Source organism: Gigantopelta aegis, chromosome 2 (genome assembly GCF_016097555.1).
Source record: "Gigantopelta aegis isolate Gae_Host chromosome 2, Gae_host_genome, whole genome shotgun sequence".
NCBI classification, from domain to species: domain Eukaryota; kingdom Metazoa; phylum Mollusca; class Gastropoda; order Neomphalida; family Peltospiridae; genus Gigantopelta; species Gigantopelta aegis.
The window spans coordinates 18,271,771-18,285,183 of record NC_054700.1 but is presented as its reverse complement, the minus strand read 5'-3'; the positions used below and the strand labels follow the sequence as shown (position 1 = coordinate 18,285,183).

Here is a 13,413-nt window from a genome sequence, read left to right as displayed (position 1 = left end):
GTGTCGTTACTTGCTGTAGCAGCTTAATATAGTCTGGTTTAGGAAATATTTCCTCATAAAAAAAAAAAACTACAAAATTCTGATATAACTTATTGAAATCTTTCTTTGATGATTACACATATGTTGACATCTGTAGTATTTAAATAACCCATTAGTTTGAAGTTACTTGTTATAATGTAGTACTAACTGATAACAACTGTGCACGTGGTATAGTGCTACTTGTATAATAGCAACACGAGATGGTGGTCGGGCATAGTGGTCATTAATTGAAAAAATTTGTAGTCGACCGATGTTGATTTATTACATGGTATATGTCATTTGAGAGCACTCCCTAAAATTAGTAGTCACATGACCCTCTCGACAGTGCTATATTTTTTACAGAATATATTCTGACATAGAAATTGTATTGAATCAGAATTGCATGGAGTAATTAATGGTGGTGTGTAACCTTCAGTGACTGTATGTTTTGTTTATGGTTGCTAGTTTACATTAACAATTCTGTTGAATATATCATTCCAGCCAGTGCATCATGATTGGTATACCAAAGGCTGTGGTATGTGCTATCCTGTTTGTGGGGTGGTGCATATAAAACATCCCTTGCTACTAATGGGGAAAATGTAGCTCGGGTTTCCTCTCTAAGACTATATCAAAATTAACAAATTCTTGACATCTGATGATTAATAAATAAATGTGCTCTAGTGGTGTCATTAAACAAAACAAAACAATCATTTGGTATAATAATGGTTACTTAATAAACATCAGTGTATTCCTAATTCTATTCCATATTTCCAGCAAACTGCCGGCCTGGTACAAGTCTGCCCTGTTCAATGAACTCTACTTCGTCAGTGATGGTGGCACCATTTGGGTAGACCCCATCGCTGACAGCTCTGCGGAATCAAGTGTCGACCCGGTACCAGAATACAGCAAATTCGCCTATCTTGAAGGTTTGTGCAGCTATAGTTGCAGATATATAGACAGGGGTGGGAATTCTCCTCGGATCTGCAGTTTTCCTCTCATGAAACATTGCGTTTCCTCGCATTTTAATCATCCTTGCCCCCGGACCCCTCTAGATTTCCTCTTTTTTACAGTTCACCACCCCGGACCCCTCTAGATTTCCTCTTCTTTTTTTTACAGTTCACCAATTCCCACCCCTGATAGAGAATAACTAGTTGATGATGTCGGATATCAGCTTTATCCTGTGACGGTAAGAATGGGAAATTTCTCATTCAGCCTGATCAGGATAAAGCCGATATATCCAACGTCATTAACTAGTTATTATCTTTATCCTGCAGACCATAAAAATTAAGGGAAAAGCTATTATTTCTGTTATTTCAGCCACATTGTACGATGATCTGGAGGTCAAATGAGCGATTTTGTAATGTAGCTATGCTTATGACGTCACATGAGTGATGTCAAAAGTCATATCCTGCTAGTATCAGAATATGACTTTGCTTATTCCGTCATCATATTCTGTCAATAGAAACAGTGGTTGCAGAATAAAGTACTATAATTACAAATTTGATATTATATGATTTGAAAGAATCTAAAAAAATTAATGTTATTCAATAAAATTCAGTGATAGCAAATTGATTACTTGTATGATAAAGATGAATCTCAATCTCTCTATCTTTTTCTCTCTCTCTCTCTCTCTCTCTCTCTCTCTCTCTCTCTCTCTCTCTCTCTCTCTCTCTCTCTCTCTCTCTCTCTCTCTCTCTCTCTGGGAATTTATTGGTGTATAACAGTCACAAAATTGGTATAGAACAAGCTAAAATTTTGCATATTATATGTTAAATTTTTGGTGTGTATTAATTGATGTTTGATAAATTAAAAAAATTGAGTTATTGCGGTGTCAAAATAAAAATGTCTTCAATGAGGAAATTATGCTGATACATTTGTTTACTAAATATTAATAATGTTATTGTAATAAAACAGTACGGCGCTTTTACTATTGGATATTTAATATATACAGTTTGTAGAAAAGCCTTTTATGTAAATAAAAATGTATATCATTAGTAAAGACTTTGTGCTTTTATTATATATAATTTTGTTTTGCAGGTCATGAATATCGGATGTATAACACTTACGATGTACACCACTATGCATCTTTTGCTTTCATCATGCTGTGGCCCAAGATTCAAGAGTCGATACAGTATGATATAGGTGAGATGTTTGTCACGTTTTATATGGAAAAAAAAATTCTATGCGGATCTAATGCTTGAATTAGAATAATTTGTTAAAATTGTCAGCTTTAATAGATAAGCAATTATTGTTATTTTTATTAGTTTTCATTATTAAGTTATACTATGTAGATTTAATGCTTGAATCTATGAATATTTGTTAAAATTATCTGCTTTCATAGAGGGGCCATGGGAGCTTATGCAATGATGTGGTGTCCGTTGTCCATCAGTTTTTCACTTTTTAAAAAAACCTTTTTCACCAACACTGGGAAGGTTTCAACCAAATTTGGTCTCATGATCGTGTGTTTTTAATTTTATGATTTAAAATCCAAGATGGCTGATCTGGCATCTGATTGACTGAGACATTTTCGACTTCTTTTCAAATTATACAAGACAGATTTCAACCATATGTGATTCAACCGATCCTCTCATGTTTCTGACTAAGTGTTGTTATTTTTGGGGCTGATTAGAAATCCATAATAGCTATCCTGGCCTCAGATTGATCGAAACATTTTCGACTTATTTTGTTACTTAAATTTGTGAAATATTGTAACCTGGAAAATGCATACATTGATTCCTTGCTGTTAGTAGGAACAGCCCATTGTATTAGCATCTGCATCTTTCTTTCAGTCTCTAGTCCAAGTTTTGATATAACCTACATGTAATGTTTGACACTAAATAAATTTGGTTTAAAAAGTGCTTGGGTGTCCTTAACCAAAAATGTTTTTCATTTTCATTCTAGCTGACTCTGTAGTATCTGAGGACTTGGCAAGTGTAAAGTTCTGTATGTCTGGAGAGAAGGGCATAGTGAAAACTGCCAATACAGTTCCACATGACATTGGTGATCCAGGTACGGCAAAATATGTTACATATAAAGATATATATTAAACTAATAACGTATAGTCATTTATTCATTAACCACCCCCACCACTCCCGACACACACACAAACACTAAAATATAAAAAATATTCCTGATGACATCATGGAAATTATGTTTTGCATTCTGTGAAATAATTGTCTTACAAATAACAGAGTAAATTCTTATCTGTAGCATTATACAGTGAAACCCCTGTAAACCAGACACCCACAGAACCAAGTAAAATGTTCAGTTTTCAAAGGGTTCAAAGCGCGTGCTGTAACCTCTGGTGCAGAGAGGTTCCTTTCTGTAATACCAAAATAAGTTTAAAAAATTCGGGACCGTAAAAATTGTGTGGTTTTTGCGAAAATTCCGGTTTACAGATGGTCTAGTTTTGAGGAGTTGATCACTTTATCTTTTGCACATAGTTGGCATACTTTTTTTTCGTTTTTTGTTTCTCTTCATTCATTCATTCATTCATTGGGTATTAAATAGAGAATAATACATGAGTGGCCATTTTAGATACCATTTATTTTTTGCGAACCAGGTTGACAGTTTTTTTGAGGAGTTTAATATGGTATCTAATGGAGAAGAATGTATTATTATATTTCTTTCCTATCCTCAAAAACCAGAGTTTTAAGCAAGAATTTTAACTCTTTTTTTTACCTTTCAAAAACCAGTGCAAATTTTAACTTTTTTTTTTACTTTACTGCCCTTACACTTGTAGCTAACTTATGCGCCACAGACAAATGATGTAATCCAACGTGCGAAAGCTAGTTTGGTGCATTTTTAAACGAGTTGTAGTAAAATAAATAGTATCTAATGGACATGAATGTATTATTCTATTTCTTACATATCCTCAAAAAACAGGTTTTAAGCAAATGTTAACATCTTTTTCGACTAAAAGTTATTTACAGCCATTGCACTTACGCATCACAGACCAGTGATTGATTGTTAGGTTAACTATACATCACAGTGTAATCAAATTTGATTGTGCCGTTTTTTCATTGGGTGTATGGCATTGATGACCTAGTCTTCACCTAGAAGCAGCCAGTCGTATGTCTTGAAATTAACACATGTTCATGTGTAAACAAGTAAAATAACGAATGATGTTCTCACCAACCGGTGTGTAAGAAAGTGTTTTAACTTGTAACTTCAGAGGATGAGCCGTGGAAGCGAGTGAACGCATATATCATTCACCCGACCTGTGACTGGAAGGACTTGAATCTGAAGTTTGTGCTTCAGGTGTACCGTGACTACAGCCACACACACAACGAGGAGTTCCTCAAGTACATGTACCCCAAGATCAAGGTAAGATGTTTGTTGTAGTTCCTCAAGTACATGTACCCCAAGATCAAGGTAAGATGTTTGTTGTAGTTCCTCAAGTACATGTACCCCAAGATCAAGGTAAGATGTTTGTTGTAGTTCCTCAAGTACATGTACCCCAAGATCAAGGTAAGATGTTTGTTGTAGTTCCTCAAGTACATGTACCCCAAGATCAAGGTAAGATCCTCAAGGTAAAGATCATGTTTGTTGTAGTTCCTCAAGTACATGTACCTCAAGTACATGTACCCCCCCAAGATCAAGGTAAGATGCATGTACTTCGTGTTTTACCTCAAGTATTAAAGATAAGGGATGCTTGGTACGTAGTACTCAAGATCAGGTAAAGTGGTCTCTTGTACCCCAAGATGAGCAAGTCAGTACCCCAAGATAGGATCGATTCCTGTCGGTGGGCCCATTGGGCTGTTTCTTGTTACAGGCCTTTTCACCATACTTGTATATTAAAGGCCATGGTATGTGCTATCCTGTCCCTGTAAAAATTACCAAATGTTTGACATCCAATAGCCGATGATTAATAAATCAATGTGCTCTAGTAGTGTCGTTAAACAAAAAACCATTTTTTTAAATTGTGTTTCAAACAATTTAAAATCAAAAAAATCAATTATTGTGTATTTCCATTGACAGATATGAAAGTTTTCCGGATTTATTCGGACTTCGGCATTTTTCCGGGTTTCCTCTCTGTTTTTCCAAACTTGTCCATATTCTCCATTAAAAATTTACGATATGGTTTCGATATACATTCTGAATGGGAGTTGCCATTTTCGACCATTGTGCAACACTAACCCTAAGGCCAATCTCAGTACCACCAGTATTAAAGGCATATTGTCACAGACCACGGACCTACATGTATTTAATGGCCTAACAAAGTATATTTTGATACTTGAACAAAAATAATTTGATTTCTCCCTAAATGTACTTTATTCAACCATCTTTATAACCACCATACTCAACTTATTAATGATATTTTGTAAAAAAAAATAAAAAATTAATAAATAAAAAAAAAAAAAATTATGGCAGTGGTCGATAATTCAAAACTAAAATTGCCGAGAGGGTTGACATGGATTTCACTCTATCATGGTTCAGTTAAGGTGATGCGATAGCTAGATTTGGTTTCCAACAATTAATGTAATTTTTATTTACTATTTATTTTTAAAGAAATAAGGTCTTTAAATTCGTGACAATATGCCTTTGAAATTTCCAGATTTTTTTCTTCACAACTCATTTTCATCTTTGTATTCATAAAGTGAAATCTGGTGGTTTCACCGTTCATTTCATCATCACCGATATATGTTTGTGATGTCCTAACAAACAAAAAAAAGTGAGTTTTTCTTACATGTTTGTGGTCTTTTGAAAAACAACAACCACAACAACAGCAACAACAAAATATAACTAACAAGAAAACTCAACAATACTTACTAAGTTTATAAAAGTCTTTCAATCTCTTTTTCTTCATATTTCCAGCTTGTCATGGAAACGGCTTTAACCTGGGATACAGATGGCGATGGTATCATTGACAACAGTGGATTTGCAGATCAGACTTACGATGCTTGGACCATGCAAGGAGCAAGGTAAAATATTTTTGTAACTTCCTATTTCTGCTAGATGTGTTAATGGCTGTATACAAAGCATCAGGTGACCAAGCAATGAAGGAAGGAAGGAAGGAAATGTTTTATTTAACGACACAACACATTTTTTATTTATGGTTATATGGCGTTGGACCACCCAGATATTGAGAGAGGAAACTCGCTGTCGCCACTTCATGGGCTACTCTTTTCCATTAGCAGCAAGGGATCTTTTATATGCACCATCCTACAGACAGGATAGCACATACCACGGCCTTTGATATACCAGTTGTGGTGCACTGGCGGGAATGAGAAATAGCTCAATGGGCCCACCGACGGGGATCGATCCTAGACTGACCGCACATCAAACGAGCGCTTTACCACTGGGCTATGTCCCGCCCCACCAAGCAATGATGTAAATTCATAGTTACGGCTTCCTCTTAGCTTTGGGAGTGGGACATAGCCCAGTGGTAAAGTGCTCGCTTGATGCATGGTTGGTCTGGGATCAATCCCCGTCGGTGGGCCCATTGGGCTAGTTCTCGTCACAACCAGTACACCACGACTGGTATGTCAAAGGACGTGGTATGTGCTATCCTGTCTGGGACAGTGCATATAAAAGATCCCTTGCTACTAATGAAAAAAATGTAGTGGGTTTCTTCTATGACTGTCAAAATTACCATATGTTTGACATCCAATAGCCGATAATTAATAAATCAATGTGCTCTAGTGGTGTCGTTAAACAAAAACAAACTCCTCTTAGCTTTGAAAAAGCATCAGATATAATGTCTGCTTATTTAGTTGTACTTTAATTTGGTTATTATGAATGATAATATGTCATAAATGCAGTAAACTTTCCATTATATTGCATACCAAATACGTAAGTTAGCAACGATTAACTGGGTATTGATTTTTGTGAATTGATCATATGAATCGAAGTAGTAAGCTTAAATCCTGCCAACATATATTTATTCTTAAATATTATTAAACAGACAAAAAGGTATTTGTCTACAAAATATATAACACTACATTAAATATTTTGTTCATCTTTTCTGTAAAAGGTTTATCCTTAAATGTCTTAATATAAGTCATTGTAGAGAATAAATATATATTAAAAAAATATAATTTATACATTTAAAGTATAGTACATCATTTAGTTTGTGATTTCATTGCTTGATCACTGTGAAGTAGTTTTTCATAGATATTTTTAACAAATGTCAGTTCCTAATGTTTTTATCAATAACCTATTTCAAATCTTTTAAAAACAGTTTGATGTACAAAGACAAATTAATATTTATGATTGCTTGTTTAATAGATTTAACATTCACTCTATGATTAAGGTTATTTTAAAAACGATCACTTGTTGAGTGTGGGAGGCATATATTTGTATACTCATCACCAACAAAATTAAATTAATTAAATTTACCCCACGTATGCACAGAGCAAAAAAAAAAGCAACAGACCCATTAAATATAATAATAATTAAGGTGTCTTTTGCCTTCCCCATAACATCCCCTGCGTGTGCTGTAACCTCACCGTGGTGCAGGGGTGTAACATTCTCTTTGAGAATGGCCAATACAGCACAAATTGAAGTTTAGAGTAAAATTCGGTGTCCGTAAAATTCGGTGATATTTGTATTTGTATCTTTGCACAGTTCTTTACACTGTTTTGTTTAAACCTTGAATTTTTATATTGATGTTGATCATCACTTTATTTATTTGCATTACCATAGTTTGACACCCAATAGCCGATGTATTTTTCGTGCTGGGGTGTCGTTAAACATTCATTCATTCATTCATTCCCCATAACATTTATGGTAAATTTTGAGACCTCCCTTCATTAATTCACAAAATATTTACACAGTACTTTTTTACTACATATTAATTTCTTTTTATCCTGTAACTTTACTTCTAAAATTTCTGCAAAGGAGGGGGACGGGACATAGCCCAGTGGTAAAGTGTTTGCTTGATGCATGATCGGTCTAGGATCGATCCCCGTCGGTGGACCCATTGGGCTATTTCTGATTCCAGCCAGTGCTCCACAACTGGTGTAACAAAGGCCGTGGTATGTACTATCCTGTCTGTGAAATGGTGCATATAAAAGATCCCTTACTGCTAATCGAAAAGAGTAGCCCATGAAGTGGCAACAGCGGGTTTTCTCTCTCAGTATCTGTGTGGTTCTTAACCATATGTCTGACGCCATATAACCGTTAAAGAAAATGTGTTGAGTGCGTTGTTAAACAAAACATTTCCTTCTTTTTGCAGAGGGTGGGATCTACATGTAGCTCAGTTGGTAGAGGGTTTGTTTGAGGTGCTTGGGTCGATGGATTGAACTCCCTCAGTAGAGCCATTCTCTCATTGGGTTTTTCCCATGTCAACCAGTGCCCCACGACTGGTATATCAAAGGCTGTGGTGCATGTTGTCCTGTCTGTTGGAAAGTGCGTATAGAAGATCCCGTGATGCTAGTGAATTAATGTAGTGGGATTCCTCCAATAGCCCATGATTCATTAATCAATGTGCTCTCATGGTGATGTTAAACAAAAAATATCTTGAACTATTTAACTAACCTTTCTGCGTATCACTCTCTTCATATGGACAAGTCCGAACATTCGAACAGTCAGTCCAATGACAATAATCTTTCAAATGTTTAGTTATGCTTTAATGCCTTCATAGCTGCTTTAGTTTTAAATAGTGTGTGTTGTGTAATAGACTATACATAGAGGATTCATTACAAGTGTTTTTTAATGTGGAAAATATCAACCGAGTCCAGGTTAATCAGTATTTGTCGAGGCTCAGCCAATACAAATACCGATTAACTAGACACGGTTGATATTTTACATATTAAAAAACATGAGTAGCGAATTCTAGTTATCCTATAACACTTCTAAAATAACATTTTAATTTGATATTTAGTAAATAAGTTCTGAAATCACCTCACTATAACTAAATCTCACCAAAATCAAGTATACATGTACAAGTCCTGTTGGTTGTAACCAAATGACCCCACTCACAGCAAAACAGTATTAACTGAGTTAATAATGGTAAATATCAAATGGGTTTATGACATGGATATTATGGGTAAGTTATAGGATAAATTATTTACTAATATATTTACTAATGTCCCCAGTGCCTACTGTGGTGGAATGTGGCTTGCCGCTCTCAGGATGGTAGTAGACATGGCTAAGCATCTGGGATTTGACGAAGACCAAGCGAAATATGCTGAGGTGTTGGAGAGGGGCAAAAAGTCGTATCAGGACAAACTTTGGAATGGTATGCCACAATAGATAAATTGTTGGAACTGTTATTATATGTAATATATCATGGTTGTGTTGACCGCCTGTCCTTTATATTCACCCTGGTTGGGGACAGGTCTTACTGTAACAGGGTTTCTGTGAATAAATTTAAAAAAACAAAACAAATTGTTGGAACTGAAGTTCGCTATCAGTTTTGCTCTAGTATTTGCTAGCCAACCCACTCATTAGTCTCGCTGATTCTTTCACTTATTCATATATTAATGCGCATAACAGTGATAGAGATAAGCAGAATTTTCCACTTGTCCACCAGAAAAGTACATCTAAAAATGTACTTGTGTTCCAATATTTTCACTTGTCCAAATAAATGATGTTTTAATCTAGTGTAGGGATGATGTTTTTAATTGCTAAAAATGAAACTCTATTGAACATTTTCACTTGTCCACTGGACAACCAAGGAGGTACATTCTGCTTGTCCGAGCAGATTTTTACTTGTCGGGACAAACAGACAAGTGCTTATTCGAACACTGCATAAATATTATATGTGAGACACATAATAAGCTAATAATGAAACTTTGATCTTTACTTTTATTGTGTACCATTCGCTCATTCACCATTTTCACTTTAACCTATTTATAATCAGGTTCCAAATAATGTCAGAATAACCCGTTTACATACTTTACTTGTCTGTCAGTTTCTACCCGTTGTTAGAAATTTAGAAAGTATTTAATTTATTCAATCTGTGTCATCTTGGCTTTTTATATATTAAATTTTGTATTTGTGAAATATAAGGAATAGCCATCATATAGACTTTTGTCTGTTGGCCAGTCGCAATACTGCATATTTGATGGTCAATAAATAGAGCAAACTGATGAACCACCACAAAATTTTATCCCATTTTCAAAACTATTGATTGTCTGATTTTTGTACATTTAAACTAGGAATTAGCATAATTTCAATAACTGGTATATTAAAGGCCATGGTATGTGCTGTCCTGTGTGTGGAAAAATGCATATAAAAGATCTCTTGCTGCTAATAGAAAAATGTAGCAAGTTTCCACGAAGACTACTAGTAAATAATTAACAAATGTTTCACATCCAATAAATCAGTGGGCTCTAGTGGTGTCATTGAACAAAACAGAATTAAAATTTTCAGTCATCTTCTTCATAGAATATTTATTAATGCTGATATCCTACATCAGTAATAAATGAGTTATTTTCTGTATTCAGTGTCCTTAATGACAGTATCTCTGTTGTTATGTTATGGTTAACTAAGGGGTCATCCAAAGTTTTCAACATTATCACAGTAGTACAAAGAGTACTACTTTTCCAGACCCACCCCCTCCCCCTAAATTAGTACTTACCAACATTTTATTTTATCAGTGGTAACTGGTCAAGTGTATACGACAGTTAAACTAAACTAAAGACCAACATAACACATTTTCGTAAAAGTAATTTGAAATTTAATATTCATGTGAGGTTTAGCATTCATGATATTTTATAAAATGTGTTGTGTCTGTTGAGAATAAAATAAAATGTCTCCATTCACATTTGTGTTCTTGGGAATTCAATTCAAACTTATGTTCTTGTCAATTGAAGTCTATTGGCTATTTAAATTTTGGAACTAGGTCTTCCTTTTTTTAATTTCTGCTGAGTCTCCTGCTGATGTTTTCGCTATTGATACTGTGTGGGGAAGAACATACGGGTCCGACTATTTACCCCAAGACACCCCAAGACACCACCAAGATACCCCAAGACTCCATAAATATTTTTAAAAATGAATTAAAGTATATTATTTTATCAAATATAAACAGCAAGAAAACATGTACCGGTACCTCTTTTAAAAAATACAGTTTATATACATTTTAAAGCCTTGGGGGGGGGTATATGGGATATTGTGTGTGTTTTGGGGTAAATAGGCGATGTCTTGGGGTATCTTGTGGTGTCTTGGGATAAATAGTCAATTATCTCCCTTAGCAATTTGGCTGTCATTAAGGCTTAAAATTAATTCTTTTACTTAAAATATTTATGGAGTATTGGTGGTGTCTTGGTGGTGTTTTGGGGTGTCTTGTGGTAAATAGTCAGACCGAGAACATATTGCATACATGATACAGGGCACCGGTGTATTTGTGCTCCATTGATTTGTTCAGGGTTCTCATTCTTCCGTTTCCCTCTATGGATGAGCAAGATGTGACGGGCCTGGTCTGCAAATGACATGAAAATGTACTTAATAAAATGTTCATATAGATGGTTAGACGTTTTATGAATAGTTGTCGGCAATCGAGATACAAATTTTAACATTTCGGCGTACAGATCTGTAAAATAATCGCCCGCCATGTTTACATCTCAGACTGTATCTGGTACCTGTGGTGCAAAGGATGTTGGGATATTATGATGATGGTCAGCTCAAAATGCCGAACTTGGACGTATAAAGCCCCAGATCAAGACTAGCAGTATCAAAAATAATGTTCAAATCCAACAAAACATTTGACATGTTATTAAACTACAAAAGTTGTACTTAAGTGACAAACCCTCCCCCCCACCCCCCCCACCCCCCACCCCGGTCTTACCATTTGTATGACTGAAAATGTTGAAAACTTTGGATGACCCCTAATGTTATGGTATTTTGTCTCTAGGTCAGTACTACAACTTTGATTTCAGTTTTCATAGAATACATCTACAACAATGAGTTATTTGTCTGAATTTGATGTCCTTAACAACTGTTATGTGTATGTTCAACTTGTGGTATGTTTTTGTCCGTCTCTAGGTCAGTACAACTTCTTCTGCAGCCATCATAGAATATATATTAATGTTGATACGTACCCTACATCTGTAATAATGAGTTATTTTCTGAATTCAATGTCATGACTATTATCATGTTACATTATGTTCGACTCATGGTATGTTTTTGTCTGTCTCTAGGTCGGTACTACAACTTCGACTGCAGCCAGCATGGTCACCACGACAGTGTGATGGCTGATCAGCTGGCTGGACAATGGTTCTTGAAAGCATCTGGTCTACAAGATGACACTGTATGTTGGAAGCGTAAAAAGTTTATTACATCTTATATTTTTGTCTTGCCTTTGCAAAGTAAAAAGACATGATAGAGGTATTTATTACCCATATTGTTAAAAATATCTTGGTATGTCCCACTATGCCAAGTGGGACACACTTCGAGGTGACACGATGACATCATCAATTGACGTACTAGAGCCTTACAGGAACTTCAACCAACTCGCTACCATTTCGTATCATGTTTAAATGTCCCTCTTGAAATAATTTTTCTTGTCACTCACTAAATATTGTGACATCTGAAAATTATTTCACTCGGGACATAAACATGATACAAAATGGAAGCTCTTTTAATATGCTATATTATTATATAACATTTAGTGAAATATAAAATATCAGTGAAATAAAAGTGTTATCAGTCATTCAGTGACGATAACACATTTTAGAGTGAAAATTTCACTATTTCACTCTAAAATGTGTTATCATCACTGAAGAAAGTGTTATCTTCACTGTAAGAAAGCTGCAACTATTTTGCTGCTGGCATTTTAAAAATAAAGATACATTGCCAAAAGTTATATAATAACTTGCGCGACTCGTGAGATATGATTGCAAACTTCACTCGATGAAATATAAATCATATTTAACTAAAAACATGAAATGTCCTCTATATATTGTACTAATGGCAGCTGTGGTGACTGCATCAACTTTTGCTGAGTTTAATGTTAAATTTTTGCATTTAGGTCAATGAAACTTGATTTTGTTGCACCTAAAATGTTTATGGTAGGCGAAACATTTAATTCCGTGGGATTATTTTCTGTGTTATTTAAAAAAAGTATTTAAGCATTTTCTTTGTGTTATTTATAGGGTGGTTCCACGTATGACTGGAGGTTGCATAGGTGGATTATTGGCAGTTTGTTTTTTAAATACTCCTATAAAATAAAATGCTTACCATTATTTATGCTTAACAATTTATATCATTTGCACTATTTATTAAAAGTAGTTCATCAGATGCCTTCCACACCCACAGAACATTAGCAGTTTTTAAGTAGGTTGCATATAACAATAGTTTGAGTAGACAATTTTTTCATTTCAATACTAATTATACAAGACTTAATATTAAAAATGGCAACAAGACTTGTTGGGTTTTTTTGCACCAAGGCAGTTGGTGATATCTAGACTGGTATAGGGGCAAAATTTAGCTCAGTTGGTTGAGCGCTCA

General features: G+C 34.9%; 1 protein-coding gene across 1 annotated transcript in view; it reads left to right on the top strand.

Annotated features, from left to right (window-relative positions):
* Window positions 1-13,413, top strand: part of LOC121382311 (non-lysosomal glucosylceramidase-like) — a 38,877-nt gene that overhangs the window by 13,078 nt on the left and 12,386 nt on the right. The window contains exons 9-15 of the mRNA XM_041511893.1: window positions 793-944; window positions 2,056-2,160; window positions 2,920-3,027; window positions 4,193-4,344; window positions 5,836-5,942; window positions 9,060-9,202; window positions 12,105-12,214. Coding sequence (XP_041367827.1) covers window positions 793-944; window positions 2,056-2,160; window positions 2,920-3,027; window positions 4,193-4,344; window positions 5,836-5,942; window positions 9,060-9,202; window positions 12,105-12,214 — 877 coding nt within the window. The remainder of the gene's footprint in view (window positions 1-792; window positions 945-2,055; window positions 2,161-2,919; window positions 3,028-4,192; window positions 4,345-5,835; window positions 5,943-9,059; window positions 9,203-12,104; window positions 12,215-13,413) is intronic.